General features: G+C 44.0%; 1 protein-coding gene across 6 annotated transcripts in view; it reads left to right on the forward strand.

The window, feature by feature from the left end:
• MFSD6 (major facilitator superfamily domain containing 6) overlaps nt 1–27609 on the forward strand; it is a 70535-nt gene extending 42926 nt beyond the window's left edge. For 4 of the 6 annotated variants that reach the window (XM_053273258.1, XM_053273251.1, XM_053273268.1 and 1 more), the window contains 5 exons: nt 9269–9366; nt 16620–16781; nt 19079–19177; nt 21037–21317; nt 24830–27609. In XM_053273258.1, the coding sequence (XP_053129233.1) occupies nt 9269–9366; nt 16620–16781; nt 19079–19177; nt 21037–21317; nt 24830–25009 (820 nt within the window). In that variant the 3' untranslated portion in view covers nt 25010–27609. Of the gene's footprint in view, nt 1–9268; nt 9367–16619; nt 16782–19078; nt 19178–21036; nt 21318–24601; nt 24626–24829 lie in introns of all 6 variants that reach the window. The other 2 variants (XM_053273286.1, XM_053273293.1) reach the window with 2 other exon arrangements.
• Nucleotides 27610–27922: the final 313 nt, after the last annotated feature.

The following is a 27922-nucleotide window of genomic DNA, read 5'->3' on the forward strand; positions in this document are numbered from 1 at the left end:
TATTTTTGCTGACTTTAAAAAACAAACAGAATCTATGAAAAGAATTGGGAAGGAATATACAGCAAATGTCATAATGACCTCATAAAATCAGTGGTGTGTCACACTGAGCATTTGTGTATAGTTCAGCTACTGCAACTCAAAAGGAATGTAAGAGAACTGGGAAAGAGTCAAAGAAAAGTAATTTTAAAAATCCCAACTTTATATAATGCCTTTTACACAAAGGCAGTTAAATAGTTTTTTTTAATGAAATCTAAAACTTAGTTTATACACATTTGAGGATAAGAAGTGTTGAGACATAAACACATATGGTTCTCCATTAGAGATGTTTGTGTTACATACAGCCCAGGACTGACAGAAGGCAACCACATCATAGAGACATTTGAATTGGGCCTACAAGAACTGAATGTGCATTCTGGTAGTTTTTTTGAAGTCCTCTGTGCAGTTGATCCTATTCCTGAACAGACAAGGAGTTTTGAACCAAACAATAGCATCTTGCCTCTTTAGCAGTGGGAGCAACTGCTGAGCAAACTGAGAAGAAATATTGGCCTGTATACTTGGTTCTCTTTCTTGTGTGCAAATTATTTCCTTTTATTGTGCCCTTGGACTTTTGAGCTGAGTTGAGCAAGAGAAGGGATATCATGGAATGTATGTGAATCGGGAAAGAGAGAGGAAAACTGAATAGTGTATTCTCCTTCTGGTTCTCATATTATTGGAATAGGACCCCAGAGAGAATGAGATGCAAATTTAAAACTACTGAAATCACCCCCACCAAAGCATATAGTTCTAATATTAGAAAGGCAGTTTTATGGGCTATGGTAACCTCCAGAAGGCTTAAATCTAAAAAGGACTAGGTAAAGGTAAAGTGTGCTGTCGAGTCTGTGTCGTCTCCTGGCAACCCCAGAGCCCTGTGGTTGTCTTTGGTAGAATACAGGAGGGTTTATTATTGCCATTTCCTGTGCAATATAAGATGATGCTTTCCAGCATCTTCCTATATTGCTGCTGCCTGATATAGTTGTTTCCCATAGTTTGGGAAACATGCTAGCGGGGATTCGAACCAGCAACCTCTGGCTTGATAGTCAAGTAACTTCCCGCTGCACCATTAGGTGGCTGACAAGTATTGTTGTGTTGGATATGTTTGTTATTTCTATTTCTGCTGGCTAATGGCTGTAATAAAATTGATGATGATGACAATTAGTGAAAGCTATGGCTCCTCCTTTAGCCCCTGCCCTGCTCCCTCCCCCACCTCAGATGAGCAGCAGGTGATACTTGGCAGAGGGCTCTTTCAGCAGTGGCAACTAGGTTTTGGAACAGCCTCCCACAAGAGGTATGCCTGGCCACATCCCTGCCTGCTTTTAGGTAGGCAATGAAGGTAACTAATCATTGATTTTTATCCACCTTGAGTAGTATAATATAAATGGTTCAAGATTTTTTTAAACTCTAATGCAGGCTTGGAATAATTCCAGGAAAACCCTAAATGGTCATCATGGTCAGTGAAGTATTATGTAAATAAGTAGACCCTATAAGTGACTACAGCTTTTCAGAAGCAAGGGCTGCTGGGAGAAACACTATTTTGTCCACTGAGATGTAAAGTGAATGTCCATATTCTTTGTTTGGTTAAAGTAAACATATTTATGATTTTAAGAACTGAATACATAAGCAGAACTCAGGTGGTTGGGGGATATAGAATATAAAGATCACCCATAGTGGCTACATGATCATTCAGTAGTTTATACAGAATGGCCTCTTCTAAATTCTAGTGCCTCTGATGAATTGTTAGTCAAGGTCCAGTAGGAAGCCAGCGGTAATACATACAGTATATGAATTCGGTGTTCTTGAACACAGTGGGGTTTATTTCCAAGAAAACATGCATAGGATCTGTCTGTTGTATCATTTATAATGCTTTACCTCAGAAGTTAGAGATTTTTCCTTGTGATTCTTATCTACACAGAAAAGCATCTTTTAGCTCAGTCTATTTTTTAGAAGGCTGTGAATAATTTTAAAGAGATACAGACTTTTAAATATTTGTTTGTTTTAAATCCAAATTTCACCTTAAACCAGGTTATTTGTATGGAGATACACTTACTATAATGGAATTTTCTTTAAATTAAATAACTAATTTTTTTTAATCTCACTAGAATTTTGGCAAGTGTGTATGTGTTAATTTTCAGAACATTCTGTACTAATTGCAAGTAAACAGTCTATATTTTTGGTAGCTGATGGAATATGCTTCCCTGTATGTTTATACTGGACTTTGATGCTATAAATGTAGGCTATCAGGTCAATAGCCATAAAAGAATAGTGTAAATAGTGCATGTATACTATAAATAGTGTATTTAAGGACGGTAAATAGATTGACATTGTCTTATTGGCCACCTTCCAGGCTCATCAGCTTGTCAAATATACAGTAATATTATTTAGTTAATTAGTTAGATTACTAGTAACTTTAAGCCCGTTAAATTAACGGGTGCTAGTAGACCGCTATTGCATCCCGCATAGTCCCTGCTTTGCTCCCTGCCCTCATGGTCCCCGCTTTGCTCCCCTTTCGGCTGCTTTTCCCCGGCCAGAAACCATGGCTGGCCGGGGAAAAGCAGCCGCACCGCGTCCTCACCCGCACCGCGTCCTCTGGCCCTCCTCTGGGCGAGGACATGGCTTCACCACCACCTTGCCCACACCGCGTCCTCTGGCCCACTCTCCCACTGCATCCCCTTCCCCACTCTCCCTCCCTCCCTTCTGCCCCACACTCTTGCCTCTCTTCCCCTCCCTCTCACCCCACTCTTTTGTCCTCCCTGTCAGCCTCCTGCCCCAGTCCCTCCTGCCCTCCCCGTCCCACTCCCTCTTGCCTTTCCCTTCCCCCTCCCGCACTCCCTCTTGCCCTTCCCCCTCCCCTCTTGCCCTTTCCCCTCCCCCTGCCACACTCCCTATTGCCTTCCCCCCTGCCCCACTGCCTCTTGCCCTTCCCCCTCCCCCTGCTCCTCCCTCTTGCCTTTCCCCCTCCCTGCCTCACTCCCTCTTGCCTTTCCCCCTCCCTGCCCCACTCCCTCTTGCCTTTCCCCCTCCCTGCCCCACTCCCTCTTGCCTTTCCCCTCCCCCCTGCCCCACTCTCTCTTGCTCTTCCCCCTCCCCCCTCCCCCACTCCCTCTTGCCCTTTCCCCTGCCCCACTCCCTCTTGCCCCTCCCCCTGCCCCATTCTCTCTTGCCCCTCCCCCTGCCCCACTCCCTCTTGCCACTCTCCCTCTCCCCTGCCCCACTCCCTCTTGCAATTCCCCCTCCCCCCTGCCCCGTAGAGTCGTGCACTCTGGGCTCCACCACCGCCATTCCTCCTCCCGCCGCCACCAGCCTCCGTGCTGCTGCCGACCTCCCCGGCTGGGCCAGGGCCCCTGCCACCGCCGGCCTCCCCTTTCTGGGCCGGGCCGGCCGCCGCCGCCTGTGGCCTCCGTGGCCGGGCGGGGCCCGCCGCCACCTCTGTCCCCCCGCCCCAGTCTCCGGCCGGGCCACCGCCGGCCTCCGTGGCTGGGCTCTTTTCCGCCGGCCCCTGCATCGCCGCCGGCTTCCGTGGCCGGGCCGGGCCCTTCTCTGCCGGCCTCCGCGCCGCTGCCAGCTTCCGCGGCCGGGCCGGGCCCTTCGCTGCCACCCTCCGCGCCGCTGCCGGCCTCCACGGCCGGGCCGGGCCCTTCGCCACTGTTGTCTGGGCTGCAGTGCCGCTTCTTTTCAACTTGACCAACATGGCGGCCGGTGTCTGTATCCGAGTCTCTCTCAGTGTGTTCTGCGCACGCGCACTACGCATGCGCAGAACACCCGAAAAAGACACGGACGCAGACACCAAGCATTTTATTATATAGGATATACTGCCTGACTCCAAAGGCTCTAGGCAGTTCACAAAAATAAACAACAAAACCAAAATAAGACAAACTGTTAAAACAATTTAAAGCATTCAAAGGGGAGGGGTCATCTTAAATTGAGTAGTCCTTTTTCATGTCCTGGAGGTCACATTTTAATTTTCATACAACTTAATTATTCTCACCAAGCGCTCTTGGAAGCCAGTGCCGAAGAACTGGCTTATGTGTTGCCTTTTAAAGGCCGCTTACAAAACATTTGCAGTTAGCCTTCTGTGGTTGGGGATCCAGATATCCTTTTCTCTAAATAGCACTTCTGTTGATGATGTAACAAGTGACACACATGAATGAAATGAAGCTGTACGTCTAAAAGGAAAAGGAAAGGGCGGGGAGGGAAATGCCCAAAGCAGCCTGACAAGGACTGAGCATGCTCAGTGTCCCCACCCTCACCCCAGAATGTTGAAGGTGTTGATTGCTGGGGGTCCAGGAAGCAGGCCACATGGAGGGAGACCCTGCTTGGACCTTTAACAGTTTATAGTGTTCTGAAAGTGTTCATCAGGATTGGGGAGATACAATATTTTGTTGCAAGACCCATTGTAAATCTTTGAATTGTGTGTTTTTCTTAATGGCTACGGTACGTTGCTGCTTAACTCAGCTTCGCAACAATCGAGTGAATTGGATTGATGCTATTTCTGTTTAAGTGGGAAATTGGGATTGAGGATTCTGACAAGCCCAGTGCCAACTAGTGACAGTATGACTGAGCAAATAATTAAATCCAAGTGCCCTCCTGGCCCACGTTCAGGTCTTTGCCCGCTGGAGCATGCGAGCTCTCGGTGTCATCCATTGGCAAGAACGAAGGTGTCTTCAGGTGTGCATTTATGTAGCAAACTGCAGGAGGACCATTTGTATTTGTAGTGCTCATTGTGTGGCTTTGCAAGGCACACGTGAAACATGGATACGTCCAATGAAGGCTGGTCTGTTGCTAAGATGTCATGCACTACCAAAAGATGCTTGGCGGGGCGGGGGCGGGGGGCTCTCTTTGGTCTTTGCATCATGTTGCATTTTTGTGTGTCTGGCTGAGCACCTCACACATGAAAAGAATGCGCCTTCAGATATGGCAACTGCTCCTCTAGGAAGCCACCCAGTTCAACCACATAAGATTGAAAACTAAGAAGATTCCATTGCTGGTAGAGTAGGCAGCTTTGTATGTTTGTGTGTCTTCCCACCCCTGTGGTTGTAGCTTAGTGCTAGAGCACATTACTTGTATACAGAAGGTCCAGAGTTCAGAACGTGGCATTTCCAGTGTGGTCTACTATGAAAGAAGGCCCATAGAGTGTCGCTTCCTGTCAGTGTAGGCAATACTGAGCTAGATGCATACACAAGGTCAGACTTGTATATGGCAACTTCGTGTGTGCATGTTATAATATGTTCCTCCACATAGAGGAACATATTATAACACACTGCCTAGAGATTTATATATCAGGCAGTTTAAAAATATGATAGATAAATAAAATAGAGAGACACGTGTTTGCCTTGGTATAACATTACTGTGTTTGCTCCATATATGCCCAAAGTGTATGTGCAAAGCTTTCTTTTTTTATAGTCTATCCAGAAATTAAATGCTTGTGGTGCAGCAGGGAAATGCTTGACTAACAAGCAGAAGGTTGCCAGTTCGAATCCCCACTGGTACTATATCGGGCAGCTGCGATATAGGAAGATGCTGAAAGGTACCATCTCACACTGCACAGGAGGAGGCAGTGGTAAACCCCTCCTGTATTCTACCAAAGGAAACCACAGGGCTCTGTGGGCGCCAGGAGTCAAAATCGACTTGACGGCACACTTTTTATTGTGTCTTACTATCCTGTGTCTCAGCCACCAAATGATAGCTTCTTTTAAAAATTCTTTCCAGTTGCCAACTGACTAGTCCTCATGAACTGGGCTCCAGAATGCCCAGCATGATACTTTGTTCTTCAAACTCTGTTGTTGCAATGTTTTTGACTTTGCATACTACCTTTTAATGTTTTGGCCTTTGCCATGTAAAACTACTCCAGCTAGTGACCTGAAAGAGGGAAAACAGGATCTCTTTGCAAAACATCACCTAAGATTTGGACTGTTAGCTCATGACGAATTTGTCCTTCAGCAGGTTCTAATAATCAGAGAACAAATGACTGCTTGCACTAGTTGGGGGGCAAGTTAAGATGTCCTTTTTCATGATCATAGCATGCTCTTCCACCATAGTAAGCCTGTATTTTTCTGCATTTTCTAAAAATGGTAAGAACAGGAGAAATGCATACTATCACTAATTTAACTTGCCATCCTTGCCTGCTTCCCATATGCAGAAGACATTTTATTCCATCAATAATGATCTTTTGTTGCTAGCAAGGAAAGTTGTGACATGCTACTAAAACAGTGACTGTTAGTGCCCAATTTATTACCTTCATCTCCCCAAATAATAGCTGAGCTAAATACCTGCAACTGCATTGTTCATACTCATCCCTCACTCCCTCCACTTATATTTTTAGCCTGCTTTTAGTAGGCTTATGAGCTCACCTGGCTGTGTGTGTGTGTGTGTGTGTGTGTCCGTGTCCCTATCAACTTCACAATGCCTGGACCAATATGAATCAAATTGAGTATAGTTACAAGCAGACATAGGGACACCTCACACATAGGGACACAATGGCATAGTTTATGGAGATGTCATCCACCCCGATTCAAGATGGGGGACACGTGAACTTATGAAAATGTGCTGTGATAGTACTGCATAAATAGTAATGATTATTATGTGGAGGAAATGGAGAAAGGAAGGGAACACCTGACTTGCTAGATTAATACTTGCACTGAAAACTAGAATGTTCATATAACTGGATTATTATTATTATTACATTTATATCCCGATCTTCCTCCAAGGAGCACAAAGTGGTGTACTACATACTTGAGTTTTTCCTCACAACAACCATGTGAAGTAGGTTAGGCTGAGAGAGAAGTGACTGGCCCAGAGTCACCCAGCTAGTATCATGGCCAAATGGGGATTTGAACTCGGGTCTCCCCGGTCCTAGTCCAGCACTCTAACCACTACACCACTCTGGCTCTTATCTTATGGATGCATGGTAAGGTGTGGGATAAAGGCACATGATGCAGCAACTCCTGATGAATTAAGCAGGTTGGTGTGAGAAACTGCCTGGGAATCCTATGTGCACCACCTTGTGTTCCATGGTAGACAAAGCAAGGGATATAAATGTAGTAATAACAATAATTGCATGCTTTGGCTGAATGATTGATGTCCATTTCAGGATAGTAGTGGACAGAATGCTTATCCCTACTTAACTACTCATCAGTCACATGGCATATAAGATTCTGTACTGCCAGGGATAATTATACCTATACCAGTTTTACATGATGCCACCTCCATTTTTAATTAGACACTGAAGTTACCTGAGCACTTATTTCCTTGAAGGATCACTTTCAAAGGTTAGAGCTAGGCATGTTGCAAGTTGTATTCAGTCTACATTGCAGAGAGGTGGAACATGAACACCAAAACTGGGCATTACCACTGCATAATCCTTTATGGACCACCAGCACCTAATTTCATTTTCTGGGTTAAACAAAGACCTCCATTCAACTGGAGGAAATACTTACTGAGTTCATGTAAGTGAAAAATTTGGGGAGTCCCTCCCCCAGTTTTACTTAAAACTAGGAAGAAACTCATCTGCACAAGTGGGATGGAGAGGGATCCATTAGGTTTGGAGAAAGTATGCTTTTGAGAAACAGCAGAAAGTTACTGAATATGAACAGACTGCTTGGTTGATGTGCTGCACTGAGCATCTTTGATTTGGGTTTCCAACAGACCAGGAACAAAATTGATCTAGCCAGTTTGTTGTTTGAGGGCCAGTTGCCAAAAAGCAAGGGGTAACACACACATGCGGGGGCACACACACACACACACACACACACACACACACACACACACACACACACACACACACACACCTTGCTGCCCTTAATTATTATTTAAATAATATACAGCTTTTGTGCTGGTCTTCTCTCTCTGGACCCACCAAAACCTCTAGGCTCTGTTGCTAGCCCTGCCCCAGGCGTTCTCTTAAGTACCAGAATTATTTTGATTTAGGGGTCAGAAATTCTACCTTTAAATGGTACCTATAAAATAGATATTGTGGTGAAATAGGTATGCATGTTGTAATGCTGGGTTTTTGTTGAAAGTGACCTAAAAACTTATTGCCTTTCCATTAAAGCCTGAACTATTTGTATTCTGTGCTCAGAAGACTGCTAACTGGGCAAAGAGGCACCTTTTAAAGTGGTCTTGCTCTTTATATTAAGCAATGGGAGAGCAACTATCTCCATTCATCCCCTGCACAGCATCCTTCCAATGGCTGTTGCTTGTATCTCAGTTTTGTGTTTCTTTTTAGACTGTGAGCTCTTTGGGGATGAGGAACCATTTTCTCCTTCTTATTCTTTTTCTATGTACACCACTTTGAGAACTTTTTGTTGCTTTTGAAAATCAGCATATTAAATAATAGAAGATATCATCTGAAAATAAATATAGCTTAGGAATCTTCTCTCCCCCAGCTCCACCATTTTATTTTGTGCCACCTAAAAGGCTTGACAAATCTGTTGAACTTTTGTGGATCAGAGACCACTCCATTAAATATCTATTTTCCTGTTCTGTGGGTGTTGAGGGAAGGAGGGACCCGGGCAGATGAAGAACTGCGGACAATGTCTGTCCTTCTTTGGTGCATAATAAAAGTTGAGATTATCTGAACATTCAGTTTTAATAGGATTAACTTCTGAGGAATTCATCTGCAAAAACCAAACCAGCAGAACAATCTAACCAAAAAATGTACCCCAAACAGAAAAAGTATAAGTTCATGCTAAATATTGGAATAAACAATTAACAAATATCTCACAAAGTAGATATTTTGCAGTAAAGTAGAGATGTGCACGAATGTTTTGGCAGGGTGGCGAGCAGTACCTTTTTAAGCATGGGTAAAGCAGGGTAAACCTGCTCCTCTGCTGCCCCACCGCTTTTTCAGGATCAACGCTATGTGCATCCCACTGCCATGCTCAGGCTGCTGGGTGAAGCCCTGCGGCCTCTCACGGACAGCGCAGAGCTGTGCCCAGAAAAGTGGGGCAGGGCAGTGGAGGAGCAGGTCAGGGCATGCTTTACCCATGCTTAAAGGTACTGCTCCCTGCCCCACTGAAACGATTTGACGCATCACTGTTGGACATGCCGAATCGATTCGTGCACATCTCTACAGTGAAATCAATTCTCTGTGCAATATCTGAAAAATAGAGCTCAGATTCATTCAGTGGTAACCCTAAATAAAACAGCTCATAGAACTGCTCTAAGCCAGCTTAGTAAATGTGTTGGTTGAAAATGTTACAGCAGCCCATGACCTTTCTTCTTTTCCCACCTTTAGAGTCCTGTATATTGGCCTTGCCTGCAACACAGCTCGTTATATTTACATCTCCTATCTGGAAAATGCTTGGACTGTTCTGCCTATGGAAGTACTTCAAGGTAAGAGGGCTGCGTACTTTTAATCCAGGAGCCTAAATTAGTCATCTTGCCAACTAGGCCATAACTGAGCAAAAGTCCTCTTGTATACGTTAGTAAATAACCCAAGGACTCCTGTTCTTGGCATACAATGCACAGTATTATTGTGAATGTCCGGAGGTGGATTCTGCAGTTGAGCTGAGATGCGGTGGCATGACCCAAGCAAACAACACACACCCCATAACTAAACGGAACAGGAGCTCAAGTGGAATTTGTGTCTCCTGACTTGGCAGCTGGCAGGCTTCAGTTCAGTATTTAGTATTAGTCTCTCAAGCCTGTTGGTTTCTTACTGTGCCACTGAAAGGAAACAATTGTTTTTTAGCATTGCGTCTAAACAAGACACTCTGAGCTAAAAATGTCAAGAATAACCAGTTCTCTTCAGCATTCCTGAGTGATATGTGGCATTGTGAGATTTAGACTGAGGGTAAATCGCAATACAGCAGCCAGTCTGAAAAATATGACTCAGAGGTAGGAATGCCTAGTCTGTGACAGACTGGTTGGGACGTGCCCTGCAGCCGACTGATTAACATGGGATTGATTAGTGGTGAAAGTAGAAATGAAATATGCACAGGGCAAGTGGGAGTTACTGCAAACAGGAAATTCAGGCCTGCAAAGGGAAAATGGAAAGACCAGTTGGACTGAAGGTGAAACAACATAGCTGTGCTTTTTTGATCTTGGGGCATTTTCTCACATGAGACTTAAACTGCATTAACACCCATGCCTCCTGCTTTGTGGTGTTTTCCTGTGTTTCTTGTTCTTCCTCTGCCGTCTAATGATAGTCAAGAACAGAACTCTGAATTTCATGGAAAGCTTTGCTATTGATTCCAAGGGAATGTGGAGAGCACAAAGTGAGTTACCTTTTATAATGATAAATACTGAAATACTAGACTAGACTTAGCCGCTGTGCTTGGAATCCAAAACTCTGCTCAAAATAAGCCGTGCTAATCTTTATCTGTTTCCTTACTTTGCTTGCTTGTTTGAACTGCAACAGTTTCATGAAATTCAAAGTAAATCTGATCAAGAATTTGCCTAGAGATGCATGTATCACAGGTGGTACATAAATATGACAAATAACACCGTAAGAGCAAGAAGGAAGGGAGTTTGTTTACTCAGAAAGAAAAATTTGGGATGGATTGAAGGAAGGTAATGACAGGCATGCACACAATTGGCATTTTGGCTATCGGAATGCTTCGTCTAGCATCTCCCCCTCACCCCAATTGGTTCTGAGCTTTCAGAAAGTGTTAATTGCACACTTTACACTGTTCTCTCCAATCACGAGACCTCAAAATGTGCTTATTGCACCTGAAAGCTGAGGTTCTTAATTTAATTTTGCATGAAAGCCCCAGGTCTCACTTGTGCATGGTTGTGCATATGAAAGACACGGGGCTGGGCGAGGTGATATATTCACCAGAGTACACCACGCTCACTGAGAATATGTGCATCTTCACATCTAGATCAAATCTGGGGTGAATTTGGTGTACTCTGGTGAATCTTTTAAGGGTGTGTTGGTAGACATTCTAAGGGAAGCATGTTGAGTCAGGGAAAAGCTAGAGACAGGAAAGCAGGAGGTGAGGAGAAGCTCATAGGGTTTAGCAATAGCAATAGCAATAGCACTTACATTTATATACTGCTTTATAGCCGGAGATCTCTAAGTGGTTTACAATGATTTAGCATATTGCCCCCAACATTCTGGGTACTCATTTTACCGACCTCGGAAGGATGGAAGGCTGAGTCAACCTTGAGCCCCTGGTCAGGATCGAACTTGTAACCTTCTGGTTACAGGGCGGCAGTTTTACCACTGCGCCACCAGGGGCTCAAGGTGATTGCCAGTCTCCCCTCTCACAATCTGGGAAAGGTCCTCAGCTCAGTGATAGAGCACATGTTCTGCAAGCAGAATGTCTGCAGCTGGCACACTCAGGGGAGTGGGGGAGGGGAGGGGCAATTGTGTGGTGCCTTTCTGGGGTTTGGGGGGCCAGGGCACCACGTGGTGACCCCCCCTTCCCCGGAGCGCCCAACGGAGCCGCGGCTGGGTGCAAGAGCACCCGACTGGAGCAGCTTCTCATCTGGGTGGCTGATCCGGGTGGGCTAAGCCCATTCTCCCCACTGAACCTCATCTGACTCTTCACACAGATCGTGCGAAGTGCCTCAATATGTTTCTGCAGGTACAAGAATTGGCATTTAAAGCAAATAATAATAAATGATAGCACGGCAGCCAGGGCAAGTGGGCAACTGTTCTTGTAAGGGGTCAGCTAAATAGATCAAGCGGTCCAGGTATCTTGAGGTGCCTGGATTTTTAATCGAGCCTCTATTGGAATATGCCAACAAACTGCACTACATGGAACCATGTGAAGATTTTATTTATTTATTTATTTACATTTTATATCCCGCTCTTCTTCCAAGGAGCCCAGAGCGGTGTACTACATACTTAGGTTTCTCCTTACAATAACCCTGTGAAGTAGGTTAGGTTGGGAGCGAAGTGACTGGCCCAGAGTCACCTAGCTAGCATCATGGCTGAATGGGGATTTGAACTCGGGTCTCCCCGGTCCTAGTCCAGCACTCTAACCACTAGACCACGCTGGCTTTTTTGAGATTAGAAACAGAGAAGAGATTCAGCAGATACTTCTTCTATATCTTCTTCAATATGCTCTCCGTGGGTAACTTTGGCATTTGGAAGAGATAAATCCAGAGCTAGGGAGAAGGGTTCCTTTTTTGAATTGCCACTTTGGACTGAAATATGTTGTTCACAGGCTCTCAGTCGCCCTTAAATCCACGAATGGAAAATAAAATATAAAATAAAATAAATAACAAGAATAACCAAAGGGTCTCAAAGGATAGGGGTGAAACTCAGTGGTAGAGCATCCGCTTTGCATGCAGCATGTCCCAGTTTCAGTCCCTGGCATCTCCAGGCAAAACTGGGAGAGATTCCTTCCTGAAACCTTGGAGAGCTGTTGCCAGTCAGTGTAGACCATACTGGGCTAGATGGATCAATGGTCCGACTCTGTATAAGGCAGCTTCCTGTGTTCCTCGGTTTGTCTAAACATATAGCTCCTGGCAGACCTTTGTAGAAGTACAGCATTGCTTTCTTTGGAAAGAGAATCTTTGCTGTAGTAATGGTTCAAGTCCTTTATCCATGGTTAAGGGAGTGGGGTGTGGGATTGTGCCCGCCTTCCCCATAGCCCCTCTCCTCTAGCCTGCAGATTCCCCTTGCCCTTCCTTCAAAGGCCTTAACCATGGTTCGTCATGATATCTGCACCAGCATTTACCCAGCTCCTCTTAACCAGACTTTGAAACCAGTGTTTAGTTTTAAATTAAGTTTTGAGTAAATCTTGATGAACTTTGATCCTGTGTAATATCACAGTAGGAATAACAGTGGACTATGGTTAAAGCTGATGCAGGGGAAATATGTGTGTAAGAAGGAATGCATCATCCTTTAGCCGTGGCCAAGGGATGGGCAGCCTCACACCTGCACCAGCCTTGTGTGCATATTTAACTATTAACACACTTGTCATGATAGAGCACCGTAACAAAGTTCACCTGAAACAAGCTCTTATGGATCTATGTCTTTAGCCGTTACTTCCCCAAAGCCTTTCGTTACCTCGCTGCTTGTTTCACCCATGAGTTGTGCCCTGTCTAAAAAGGCAAGAAATGCTGCTGAAAAGAGGCAGTCCTAAGAAATGCTGCTGAAAAGAGGCAGTCCTGTATTGTATCTGGTGTATCTTGCCCTGTGTCCTGATTTTATTACCTTGTGCATTTCCTCATTGGCAACCCATGAAATCAAGCATCATGGGGAAACACGCAGCGCAGGGGCATCAGGGCATAGGATAAATGGCACTAGATGTTGCAGAGGGGGAGGACAGCTCAGCCCCAAACAACCGTTTCTTGGTGGCTGCCCCATGTGTCATTCACCCTTAAATTCCCTGTGGCAGAGGCTGCCTTGGTGTTCTGTGTGTATGCCCACCCATCAGTTAGCCCAGAGAATAAGAATAATTCTTATCTCCTGAATCTGACAGTAACATTTTTTCTACATTTGGGTTGAATAAAAAGTGAACACTTCAAAAGGATCCAGACTAAGCATCTGGTCCAGGTTTTGTTTTATAAAACTTAAACATAACCAGTGAGTGACTTCTGCTTTTTGATGTCCACATAGTGCACAGTTCGACTCCTTTAAACCCCATCAAGGTTTTGCTTGCCAGTGCCAATGGCATGAGATCAGTTGCAATCAAGAGCCAGCCGTTTCCTTTCATCAGTTCCTCCCTATTTCTGGGTACTTTCTGTTCAGACTGAAGTAATCAGATAATGAAACACAGTTTAATACTCCAAAGTCCAAATGATTCCATCTCTACGGATTTCAGATGCCCTTGAGAAGGAGCTCTTGTGAGCATTTTACTTAGGTCCTTGCTGAATGATGGTTCAAAGCGTGCCTCAACCCCATTCTAGCTTTTGGAAGCCTGATCCTAAGCTTCAGCTCTCCTGCTTGCACCTCTGCAAATTAGTTGGTATCTTATTTTCTGACCCTACTTAGCTGCCATGCTATCCTTTGTACTTTGAACAATCCTTTTGCAGTGGTTCAGTTTGTTCACCTTCACCGCCTGTACATCCACCGGGAGGTCTGTGGGCTGCCCCATCCTCTCTTTGGGAAACGGTTCCTATGGCTTTCACTGAAGAACTTGTGGGGCGCACATTAGGGGAGCTTGGTTTGGGGGTTCTGCCTGCAGGGTCTGCTTGCCATTCCTGTGCCTGTTGCAGGGTCTGCCTGTTTTCTTTACCCAGAGCGGAGTAATTGATTGTTAGTCTTGTGATTTGAGTTAATATCTCCTGTGTGTCATGTCTGCTAACTTGGGAGGGGTGGAAGGATACAACTGTGCTCTTAAGTTCCTTTCAGCAGCTGTGTTAATTTTCCTTTTCCTTTTCGCAAAACAGGATACAAATTCATTAAACAGTAGAGGGGTCAGAGCTTCTCGCTGCGTCAGTTACCAGGCAGAAATTAGCATGGGAGGAGAGCTGGTTTTGTGGCAGCAAGCATGAATTGTCCCCTTTGCTAAGCAGGGCCCACTCTGGCTTGTATTTGAATGGGAGACTACATATGTGAGCACTTTAAGGAATTCCTCTTAGGGGATGGAGCCACTCTGGGAAGAGCATCTGCATACTTGCATACAGAAGGTTCCAATTTCCCTCCCTGGCTTCTCCAAGATAGGGCTGAAGAGACTCCTGCCTGCAGCCTTGGAGAAGCCGCTCCCTGTCTGTGTGGACAATACTGAGTGAGATGGACCATTGGTATATGGCAGCTATCTATATCCCTATGACCCTTCCACCTGTGCACAGCACCCACTGCATGCAAATTCATACATTAGCTGGGCAGTGCAGTTGTCTCTGCCTGTCTCTGCTTGTTGCTAGGTCCCACGATAGACCAAGGAAACAAAGAAGAGAAGGGATCCTCAGGCCCAGTGTGTTTTGAGTGAAGTCCTTTGTCAAGGGCACTTTGAAAACATGATAAAACATCTTACAAAGAGGCTACAGACAACCACACCTACCATAACTCTGCTACTGTTGAACAATGCTTGGATGGTGGGATCTTGTATGGGAGATACCAGTCACATGGGTGCCACCCACACCAGCATCCACTTCCCTTTATCTTTACTTGCAAAGTCTTTGTTATGCACCTTGAATATAATTTCCTGATGGTGCTCCTGATTTCATGTTAGAAATATCAGTAGAAATCAGTAGGGTCATCTGTGCTACGTATTGGTTATTTGCCTTGAAATGTTGCCAGTGTCAAGGGTGGGGTGCCACCTGGCAGGTAAGCAAATTCAGCTTGTAAAGGCATGATGAATCAGAATGGGTTTCATCCAGTGAATAAATTTCCTCCTATATCGGACATAAAGCAGCATGAAAAAAGTGTCCCTGTATTTTATTTGCTTACATGGTAGGAAATGGCTAGAACCATTTTCATGCAGCAGCCTTTGAGCCTTCCTCATCGTGCTTGTTCTTGACACATCCTAAGTTAAAAATAAAATAAAATAAAATATACATTCTAGCCAAAATGGGTTTTCTATTTATGTTATAGACAATGATTAAGCCTCTTGCATAAGGCTTAAATGCAAACCTGATGTATATAATAGTAATAATAGTCTTACAATGGGGTTTAAAGTAGGCCGGCAAGCTTTAAATGGCACATGAATCAACTTTAGCTGCACACCTGGAGGTAGGAGGAGGAATTTAACTGGTAGCGTTAAGACTGAAGGATAGTTTATCTTGTAGGCAGCAAAGATACACGGATTTCCTTCACCCTGAACCACAGTGGATGAAAATGAAAGAAGACTTGTTCTAGTTTGTATCCAAAGCTAGAGCAACTCCTTGCATTTCAGGCTGAAATCACTGTTGCTTCCTTTCTAGCAGTAGTAGGAATCATGGGCAATTGAAGCCAGCAGTGCTCAGTTGAAATCAGTGTCTTCATATTGGTTAAATGTAGCTCTTCTGTAATCCTGATGGGATTTTCACTGGTTTATTTCAAGCCTTTTGGCCCTGGTGTTTTCCTGAAATAGAAAACCTCTGTCCCCAAATTGATGGGGAAAGTATATTCAAGGTGGTGGCCAGCATGTTCTGCAGGGCCCAAGAGTGCTAGTTACTGTGGAAATAATGTAAGTAGTGCTCCTGAAGTGCGGTTGCACTACTTTAAGGATTTGCACTCTTTTGTAGGACTGCTAGTGCTTTTTTAGGAGACCATGGCAGCTCAGAACCACCCATGGTTACACTGTAAAACACATGGGCCAGTGCTTCCTCCTCACAAGGATTGGTAGCTCCTTGTTGTAAGGTATTGCTCCCTTGAGGGAGAAGCTGCTCTGACTTGAGTGTCCTAAAAAGGGGGGGGTGCAGATGTATTACAACTTTTCAGTATGCAAATTTATTTAATTACATCAAATAATTATAAGCCTGATAGTTACCCCAGTTGAAAGAGTGTGAAAGTCTTTGGCTACTGAGTTTTTGTATACGTAACTTATAGGTTAAAAAAAAAAAAAGACTTCCAGAGGTTTGCAAGGGGCCCCTATTTCTCAAGACCTTGCACATGGATAAATCACTGCCCTATGTATGGCGTTAGTCCTCTGGATATATTTCATGTCGCAGCTGGCATTGTGTTTTGTCCGCCACACCGTTCATGAAGATAGATCCTCTTTAGGAGCACAAGACCCCAGATCTCATGTAATGTTCCTTCCCTGTAGGCGTGACTCATGCAGCCATCTGGGCAGCTTGTATTTCCTACCTGAGTGCTGCAGTGCCTCCAGAATTAAGAACTTCAGCTCAAGGTATCCTGCAGGGTCTTCACCTTGGCCTGGGCAGAGGATGTGGAGCGATGATTGGAGGAGTGTTGGTCAATTATTTTGGTAAGAGAAATTAGTTACAGATATTTTGTATTAACAGTTGATACTGGGCAGGGTGGGGGGAAACAGGGTTCAGCCTACCTTCTCCGAGATGACTGCTCTGAGCCCCTGAGGCATGCAAGCAGTACGCCCACACAACTAGCACTGCCGTGAGCAGCGTGGGTAAACAGAGGCTGGGACTCATTGTCCCAGCCTCCGAGAATCCCACAGTGCACTGGGGGGGACCCTCCCAGGGGACGGAGGCTCATCTCTGTATCAGCATGAGCTGCGAGCAGCTCGCTCGTGACACATGATCGTGGGAGCCCTTAACTTCACCCGAGAGCTGGGCTTTGGCACTGGGTTTAGTCCCGCTGGGATCCACATGAATGCTGGCAGTTTTCACGGGCAGTCAAGCTCACGAGAACAGCCTCACTGTTTTAATCCATCTTGGATAAGCTGCTTTGAATACTTTTTGATGCTGCTGTTGCCCTACTTAATTTTGTCAGTCACATATTGTTCTTCTGAAATTTTGTTTGTATATGTTTACATCTGCATGAATGCATGATGCACACACACACACAAAAAGGAGACGTAGCTATAAATCCTATGCCTACCCCAATTTTCTCAAAGAAGCAGCTGTCATTTCTGGATCACCTGACACTTGTAATTAAATGCTGAGCAGGATTGGGGGGGAAACAAACCTGCTGTAGCACCAAGACAGGAGAAACCACATTTGCAGAAACCACAATTCTAAGTCCTGGCACTCTTTTAAAAGAAAAGCTACATACCATTTCCTTGTTTAAAGGTGGCAGCCTATATGGTTAAGTAGTGTATGTTGCTAGCATAACTTCTGTTGTTTGTTCTATTTACTTCTAAAATGTGTATCCTGATGTCTAGCCTGGAGGGCTCTTGCAGCAACTCAGAACACATTAAAAGGATAAATATATCAACATACAAAATATCATAATACTAAACATATGCACATATGAAACTGCCATATGCTCTGCCAGACTCTTGGTCTGTGTAGCCTTCTACTCTCTGCCCTGTCTTAAAAAGGCTCTACAAAAGGCTCTATACTTTTACACATTAAAAGTAATTTATTACTTTTAATGTGGGTAGAGGCCTTTCCCCACTCTGCTATCTGAGATTCATATAACACCATAAAAACAGCAACCAACAAGGCCAATACATTTACTCAATTAAAAATACCCCAGTTTTAAAATCAGGCACAAACCCTGGCCTATTATGTGGGTATTTGGCCAAATGAAGTATAAATGTGTGTATAGATTATTGCATTATCTATTTTGATTATTGCGTTATCAGCATAGCTCTATTCAGTTATGGCACTCGCAGGGTGATTCTTGGCCAGTCCCTTATCTCTCAGCCTAACCTAGCTCAGAGGGTTGTTGTTGTTTTTTCGTATGTAATCATGTACATACACCACTCTGGGCTCCGTGGAGGAAGAGCAGAATATAAAAGTAAATTAAAATTTTATTTTATGTGCCTGGGAATGTGATAGAACTTTGGCAGATTCAGAGATCATGAAGTTCAATTATAATTCGCTGTCTTCTGAGTCAAAATAGGATGGTATGAGGTTTTTAGTGAGAGGGACATCTTCGTGAGTCGTGCATGCAAACAGTAATCTAGTGGGAACATTTTCTCTTAAGTTTTTATTATAATTCCAGTTACGTATCATACCAGGTGCATAACATATATTTCAGTTTAGGCAGCAGTTGAGCAATGACCACAGGGCCCAACTATGGACAATTCTGTCTGGAAACATGCTTAAAATGGAGACCACATGATGACCACTCTTTGAACACCACACCGCACCACCTGACTTGACTAACTGAGGTCATGTGGGTTTGAAATGCCATTCCCCACAGAAAGCCACTCCCCATGCAGTTCTGGTGGGGTTCATCATGAAAACCCAGCCCGATAGATATAGGGAGGCATATCACATAAACAGCTCTCCACATGGGAGATGCTTCCATGTTGTCATGCCTCACATGGCTACGTTTGTTTGTTTGTTTTGTTTTTATATACCGCCTGACTCCAAAGGCTCTAGGCAGTTCACAAAAACAAATACAAGAAAAACAAAATAAAACAAATGATTAAAAACAGCATTTTTTTAAAAAAGCCTGGCTGAAAAAACGTGTCTTAAGGCTGGCCAAGATGTTAAACAACAAATAACTATAGGGAGCGCATTCCATAGTCCAGGTTACTAAGTTGCTGCTTTGCATAATTGGATCAGACCCTGGCCATTACTGCTGTGTGCATCTGAATAAAAAGCTTGGCACTCGATTGGTTTCTCTCTACAGGGGCTGCTTCAACATTCAGAGGAATAGGAATGGCCTGTCTTGTGATCCTCTTGCTTTTTGCTTTGATCCAGTGGTTGGCAGTTCCTGATGAGGAAGAAGGTAAATAGATTCACTGGACTGGTTATTAAGATTATTCTCATGTGTTCTTCAAAAGCTGTTTTGTTACAGTGGTCATTTCCTTGCATTATTACCCTGTCCTGTTCTTGGTATTCCGTTTGCCCATTGTGATCATTTGGCTTGAGTAATTACTTGAAGGCTTTCAGACTGGGCCCATTTTTAATATGTTTTAAAGCAGATCCTTGCACAATGAGCATTTAGGAAGTGTTTAAGCTTCTTAAATAAAAATAATTTGTTCCAAAGGGCAAAGATACTTTGTCCTCCAAATAGGAGACAAACTGGAAAGACAAGGGAAAGACTGGCCATTTAATTCTACAGCATCCTTTGATGTCCATGGAGAAGTTGCTCTAAGAATCAAAGAGCTTGCTAAAAATAAGTGTTGCTGCCATTATTGATTTTTGCCTTGTTTGGGAACCTTTAGGCTAAGCGATCTTTTCTCTACTGTCATGTTGTAGTGAGGGTTTTTAAAAAACATTTTGCCAATGCATTGATATTCTTCTCTTTGATAGTGAGATTGGATTGATAGTTCTTTTATCAGACTTCTTTTAACTTAAAAAAACCCTCCACTCTATAACTTGCAGCAGAAGTGAGACATTTTTTAGGTTGGGCTGCAAGGTCTTATTGGCAGTTGCTTCCTTCCATCCAGAAAATATTCTCCCGCACCCCAGCACTAGTGCAGCAGTAATGGTGATGACTGCTCTCACCTTAGTACAGAGGGCAGGGCTGGCTTCAAGTGTCCAATATGATGCTTTGGTACTGCTGAACAACTGTGCATAGGATTTAGAGAACTGAAAAAATTATTTCCTCTCATTTTTGGAATGGACCCTTGTAATGATCAGCCTCTGATCAGCCCCTCCTTTCCCCTAAAGAGTTTACTGGAACTGAACCCTTGACAGGCGGTAAAGTTCAGGGATCAGCTAATCAGCACACCAGGTGGGTGGGACCTAGGGGACCACGAGGAGGAAGAGAAGGGTGTTCAATTGAAGCTAGGCTGGGGTTGCAGCAGGACGTGTAGCCATGGAGTTTGGCTGTAGAAACAACTGCAGATCCTTGAGAGACAGGATTGCAGGAAGCTTGATTCTCATCAGGTGATGGGTAAGTTTTCAAGGAAAAAGGGATTCAGCCTAGGGAACAGTTTGCTAGTCAGATTTTGCACTAGAAACCTATATTTCCTTCATGTGTTTTGTACATCCCTGCTATTGTTCTAGAATTGTGTACCTGTAACATAACTAAATAAACAATAGCCTGTGCCCATCCATCGAGGGCGCTACAAAAGACTCTAAACTTTTGAAGGTGCTTTTTGATTTTCCTACATCCCTGTATATCCTTGCAACTGGGGTGCTTTTTGAAGTATTCTTGCAACTACCGAGTGTTTCTTTTATCTGTAACTAAAAGCTGAGAGAGCCTCAGATGGAAGCCGTCTGCAGTATTTTGAATAAAGTTTATTTTTCTTTTTTCTTTTTGTTCTTTACAATTTTAAAAAGCCTCTCGGGGTGGCTTTTAACTCAGGAAAGGGGTTTACTCTGGTGCAACGTGCCTCAATTTGATTGTTAAGCTACCAGGTTTTCTCACCACATGTAAGCTTGCACGTGGAAGGTTTTTGTATTTTTCTAACAGTAAGAGAAGGAGAGTCTCCCTGGAATTTCACCCAAGTCAGGTGGGGGAGCTTAAACTCTGTTGATAATTGGGTGTGGTGGCAGCGTATTTGGGGGAGCAGCCTTTGTTCTGGAAAGCATGTTGGGGATGGTTCAGCATTTTGTTTCCCCTCTCGTGGGCTTGCTCTGAGACAAAGGCTGGGTAAATTCGCTATAACCCTGAACTTAATTGTTTTGAAACTTCAGAAAAAACGATGCTGGCAGAAAGGATCCCTGTGCCTTCCAGCCCTGTGCCCATAGCCACGATTGATCTTGTGCAGCAACAGACGGATGATATCATGCCTCGACCTGAGCCCAGGCTTCCTCCCAAGAAGACAAAGCACCAAGAAGAGCAGGAAGATGTGAACAAACCTGCCTGGGGAGTCAGCTCTTCGCCATGGGTTACTCTAGCCTATGCTCTCTATCAAATCAAAGAGATGGTACAGCTCGCCAAAAGCAACCAGGCACTTGAGAACCAGCCTTTGCAGGTAACCCAGACTTTGGTACCTAAAAGGCATTTCTAGGAGCGAACTGAATATTCCTTGTTATGGAAGGCTTTTAAGACTCTAAAACATGAGCTCCTGTCCTATAAAGTGATTTGTATCTGGCTGAATGTTAGTGCTGTTAGACCAAGCCTTGACAAATGTTCTTTGGATTTAGGAGCCAACCAGCCCAAAAATTTGGGAGCCAGACAGTGGACACTTGACAAAATTATCAGACTTTGTCAGATATCCCGATTTCAACTTCATATATAGTTTCTGACATACTCATGACTGACTCTAATACAGGCCTTAACCAATTTTCCTTGGATCTAGGTCAGAAGCAGCCCCCCAAAATGTAGGAACCAGACACTGAACGCTTGCCTAAATTACTGGACTTAATGGCAGACATTATGGAGGGGTGGGATAAATGGGCTTCTCCTTATCACTTTTACAAGTAACAGAACAGAAATACAGGAAAACTTTGGTATTCATGGAGGTTCCGTTCCCGGCTAGTGCTGCAAATACCGAAACTGTGAATAACAGGTCATGGGTGAAAATATAAAAATCGCCACTGATGGCGGCGGGATTGTGGCAGAGGCAGCACATTTTACCTTCTAAAATTGCCGCAGTGGCAACAGCGAGGATTGGCTAGCTCCATCAGGTACATTCTGTCTTTTTAAATTGCTGCAGAAGCGGATGATCAGCAGGGATCCCGGGGGAAGCAGCAACACAGACCCCTTCTCCTCCCAAGCCTCTCTTCAGACTGACTGCAGGTGCTGGTCTGGAGCCCATTTCAAGCCTCTCTGGACACACACACAGTTTGAAGAGAGGCTTGGAGGGAGAAGGAGTCCCTGTTGCTGCCTCCGCCGGGATCCCTGCTGAACAGCCGCCTCGTGGCAATTTAAAAAGACAAAATGCGCCTGATGGATCTATCCAATCTCTGTTGTTTTTTCAAAGGTAAAATGCCCTGCCTCTCCTGCCGTCCACGACTATTTTTTAACTGTAAAATGCTGCCTCCTTTCCCCTTGCCCTTTACTTGGGAATCCTTGCCGGATCCCCCTTTACAAGTATATTGGTGGCCAACCCCCGACCTGCGGATATGCAAGTCTGTCTCCCCTCCTTCCCCCTCCCCCACGTATGCTGAGGTCAGGTGTCTATTATTACGTCTAGTCGCAGATTAATGAGGTTCTCCTGTACAATGGCCTGACCCAAAGATTTTATTAAACAACGCTACCTCTGAATATCCTAGACTACGCGCCACAGTTGAATTTCTAGGTGCCATGGCTCCCTGGCGCCTGGGATTTGTGAAGCTCTGTGTTAAACGAACAGCAGAGAAAAAGGTAGCAAATTTCATTTTTGCATATATATCAACACTCACGGAGGTGGCCATTCAGTGAATGTGGTTGGCGGCAGTTAACTGACAGAATGGAGCACTATTTAATACAACCCCATCTTTGAATGAATAACCGGAAGAGGTGGTAGTGGCAGCCTTTCCACAGAAGGCTTTTAAAACCGGTTAGCTGAGACTTTTTAAAATCCCTTCTAGTTAGGAGATGGGATGCATCTCAGTGCACCCTGATAATGGTGCAGATGCTTACTACAGATAGTTGCTTATAAATGAATGGATTAAAAAAACCAATCCAGTAACAATTGTTACTAAGGCTTGTGTGACATGAGATGGGGCTGTAGCTCAGAGGCAGAGCATCTGCTTAGCATGCAAAAAGTCCCAGGTTCATTCCATGGCATCTCTAAGTAAGGCTGAGAAAAATTCCTGCCTGAAACTCTGGAAAGCCACTGCCAGTCAGTGTAAACAGTATTGACCTAGATGGACCAAATAATCTGACTCGTAAGGTAGCTTCCAGTATAAACTATGTAACCTATGCCTTGGTTCCAGCTTTGGGAATAGGCGGAGCCAATTGTGTTTAGAGACACAATCAATTACAATGTGCAGCCTCCAGACGAAGTCATTACTGAGTCCCATCGAAATTAATGGGACTTAGTCATGACTAAACTTGTCTCATTGATTTCAATGATGCTTAGTCATGATTCACTAGTCAGTGTGTTGCTCAATATATTTTTATCACTGTTTATATTATTAAAACATAGGAGTATGGGAAGCATTCTGGTGATTCACGTGCCCTATGTTTTTATATACACAAAACAAAATTTGTGGAATTTTGTCTCTTGCATTTTACTGATTCCTTAAAGACAGACTTAAGATCACTTCACATGCAGAGACTCTGACATGCCATCCTACGTGTTGTGGAAATGAGTGTTTTGAAGCATAGAAAATGAGCTAGGGATTTTTCTATCCATCTGCTGTTGACTTGGGGGACCCTTTACAAATGGTATCTTTTATGTATACGTATCAATAGTAATGCATATATCAAATACATGAATTGCCATGTTAAAAATCTGATTCCCTGCATGCATCCTTGTAACTGTTTAACAGTTTCATCAGTACTTATCAAGAGGAATTAGTGCCTTACGAAGTACACAAGGCAAACATTGGATAGCTGCATATCACCCCCACAAATTTATTCCTTGAAGCATTTACGTTTGGTTTAATTTTTTTGAACAAGTATCTGACCTATTGCTGTCTGCATCTTCAAGAAATTATCATCTCATCCTTTGCCCATGCTTGATAGGAGTCACCCCCTATGAAAGAGTTGAATTGGGGCTTCCTTGCAGCTGTAGAACCCAGTTGAGCGAAGGGATCTGCTTTTGCAGATTTTGCAGATCAGGGCACAAGCGTCACTGTTTGGTCTATTTCACCGAAGTTTTGACACTTGGTAAAGATATTTTACTTGGCTATTTTGTTCTAATCTGCAAGCGGAACACATTTCTATGCACAACATTCAGTGCAGCTGGACTACAGTGAAATACTGACAGTCTCTGGTATTTGTCTGGGTGTGTTTGCTTCTAGGGAATAGAGTTAACCTTGATCTTCTAAATTATGCTTGAACATTCTGAGAGAGCGCTTTGGATGCACTTGGCTGTTCGAAAGTGCCCCCCTCTTTATGGTTATTAGGAAAGAGAGGCCTCCTGCTTAGTCAGTCTGTTGAAATATTCATAGCTCTGATCCAGAAATAGTAAATGTTGACACTCGGGGGGAACTAATGCAAAATATGATGTGGAAAGCATGTCAAGGAAAATATATGCAGCTACATCAAAAGGAGAAGAAATGTGTTAACAGGAAAAAGGAATACCTTTTGTTTCATATGCACCCAAAATTTGACTGTTGTCTTAAAAATACAATAAGCTTTTTTTCTACATGCTTCTTGGGAAAGAGCAGTTAGGAAAAGATAAGGAAGGTAAGTTTTGTCAGCTTCTTGTCGTCCGTTATCTGAATATATTATGGTTTTCTTCATTTCTTTTCTGCTTGTGTGCCTCTGCTGTATATGATTTTTCTTTTGAGGAAGCTGCCTGGCTTATCTGGAATGGTGGAATACATGTGTTTTCTGGAGAACTGGTCTGCAAGTGCACGTTATTCACCCATTGTTTTCTTTCCTGCCTAGGACGTCAACAATAGCCATGACTCTGCACCAGGCAGCCCTCTGAATCCAAGGAACAGTGAGGCGTCTGGAGACTCTTCAGTATCTACGGCAACTGTTGAAAACCACCCGAGCCCACACTGTCCTGAGCTAGACCCAGTTCCTTCTGAGAGTCAGGCTCCGCCTTCTGAGGCAGAGCACTAATGGGACTCCATTATAGCCACCTTGCTGTGCTGAAGCCTGCGTTTGGTCCGAGAAAGGATGAAACAGGAGCCCAGAATGACTGCTCCCTTCATCTCGGGGATGGTAACCCGAAGCAACACAAGCTTTTAAAATATTTAAGGCCTTTTCTGTGACAAAATCTGATAGGCCTGTTGCAGGGAGGACTACGGACTGGGAAGACTTGACAGAAGAGGCTAGGTTGGATAGTCATGAGCAAAGCAATTCACTATTTCACTTTAAAAAAAACCTTTACAACCTATAGAGAGAGGTGGTTGTGGGGGTCTATTTCTGTGTAAACAAAACCAAGCTGAACCAGTTGGTGAACTTGATAAATTTGAAGTTAGTTTCTCCTTGCAAAAATGAAAAGGTTTAGTTTCGGAAGAGGCATGTTGTACTATATTTTATATTGCTTGATAAAATTGATATTAATTATTGGGGAAGGGAGAAGTCACGATCCCCCCCCCCGCAATAATTTCAGAGGAAGAATATTGGTTTCCCAAGAGAAGTGGCATAAGCTACTGAAACCTATGAAAAAATACCTAAATGAAGGAGCAGTAAAGAATTCTGTCTTTTGTAAAGACTTTTCAGAAACTTTGAATAGCGTTTGGCAGGCTGGGTTTCTAGTTAACACCTGTTGAAGTCTCACTGGCCAACCAAGCTATTCACTCTTCTGTGGCCAGGCCATAGAGCATTGATAAGGGCATTTTGGAAAGAAAAGGACTACACACACATTCAGCCACCTACACCCCTTCATTTATGAGGGTCTTGTTGGGCAAGCGTAAGATTTGTGTTGTGCTTACAGACCTTGACTGTTCTTGGTCACTTTGAGAGTGCTTACAGTTTTGTATGGGACACAATTGCCTCAATGCCACAAGGAGGGATGGAAACTGCACCCAAAGGAAGAGTCTGTGTATATGAATCTTCCTATTTTGCCTGTGCCTATGGCTGCTGGGTTGCGGGGTAGGTGGAAGAACCACCCACAGCTGGAAACGGAACTAGTTCAGCCCATTGAATAGTGCCTAGCCCAGGCCATCTTTTTTCAAGTGGTGTGGGTAGGTAGGTACTGACTCTGGCCTATGTTCCCCCTAGCAAGATGCGGGCAGTCTATCAACAGCACCGATCCTCTCGTTGGTGGAGGAGGGGGTGGGCCTTGTGCTCAGTAGCCAATGGGTAGACCAACTGTTGCTCAGTAACTTCTTGGTCAGGGTCCAGCTGTCTTATTTCAGGATAATATAAAATTGCTTGTTTAATTTTAGGGAGATTATAATTATTTATAGAGGAGTGTACATTTAAAAGTGCCTGTGGGCTGAAGGAGAAAGTAAACGAACTGCCTATAAATCCTAGTGACTAAGTTGAAAAAGGAGAGTATTGTTGATTATTTTAAAAAATAGATTAAGAGAGAACTGTCATGTAATGAAAAATTGACACTTTATGTTTAGGGAGTTGTTTTACACTTATGTTGTTTGTCAGACACTGGCACATTCAGAGCTTGTCTCTTCCTGTTTTCCAGGGTTTGTTGAACCCAGCTCTCATACGTGCTTGTGAATTACAGCTGAAAGGGGAGATGTTAGATTCAAAGCTAAAGTCCTTGGCACAGAGGGTGTCAAATGTTTGGTGGAAATTTGGCTAATCTCTTATAAGGAGAGAGATCGATCTGCACACCTCTATTTTGATGGGAGACTGTATAAGAACCCAATCCCTCCGACTGCCACCACTTTTGTTGTTACCTGGCAGCTGTCAGGCTTGGCCTCAGTCTTGCATGAGGGAGGCAAGTGCCCCATCCCCGCCATCACTAGAACTGGCTAGTGGGAGGAACTCCCCATCTTATTCCCTTCAGTTGAGACAAGCTGTAGCAACTGCAGGGTCTTGGTCCTTGGGAAAAGACCCAGTGGAAGTGCATGTGTTGCACAACTTTGAGTAAGAGGTCAGGTTTGCAGATCGCTTCCTAGCCAAGCTGCACACCGCCTTATTTGATTTAATCACAGAGCATGTGAGAGCAGGTTAGCCCAAGGCCGGCTTTGAGGAACACAGTACTGGAAAGTGTGGACCTGTCATGGAGCAGTGAGGGTGTCCTTGCTGTCTAAGCCTTAAGGAAGGGTCCAGGGACTGAAGCAGAATCTGTACATGGAGACCTGGGACCAAACACGAGAGTAGGCACTAGCTATTTTTTTTTTTTGCACTTCAACTTAAATGTACTGTACTGTAAATTTCTCATGACTTGTTAAGTGTCCTTTTGGAAATCAGAAATGTATTTATTGTCTGTCTGTATCTGTGAGTGGGGGGTGGGTGTAGGAAATAAAGAACCAAGCGCGTGGCAGGCTGGAAAGGGTTATTTAAAAAAGGAGGGGGGGGCCCTCTTCTCTTCCTCAGCTAAATTGTATAGTTCACTTGGTAGAAGCTGAGGAACACTTAATATGCAGCACCCAGATTGTGAGGCATTAAGCTTACACATTATGTTTACACTTCTGAATTCTCTTTTGAATCTGTACCTTCATTAGATGTGGGGTAGTGCAACTGTACATGGGTTTTCTTATTTGTGAAATGGTTGAAATGTAGTGAGAGAAATAAAAAGTTTCACTGTATATTAACAGGGCACTCCTCTCTCCAGGTTTATGCAATTGCACATATCTAAAAGAAATTAAACTATGGGGGCTGATTCAGGCCTCCCTCCTCATCAGCCTTAGCTTTGAGCTCCAACTGCTCTTTGCTAGGATGGAGATGGGTTGTCAAACAGCATATGGGTAAAAAACATTTCAGAATGTATGAGTGTGTTGGGTTATTGGATATCCTTTGAGGCCCCTGCCTGACACCTCCTTGAGGTTCATGCTACATGGAAACTGCTATAGGGACAAGCAGAGATTTCAGGTAAGGAACCTCCAAGCACAGCTGAATTGT

This window comes from Hemicordylus capensis, chromosome 1 (genome assembly GCF_027244095.1).
Source record: "Hemicordylus capensis ecotype Gifberg chromosome 1, rHemCap1.1.pri, whole genome shotgun sequence".
Lineage (NCBI taxonomy): Eukaryota > Metazoa > Chordata > Lepidosauria > Squamata > Cordylidae > Hemicordylus > Hemicordylus capensis.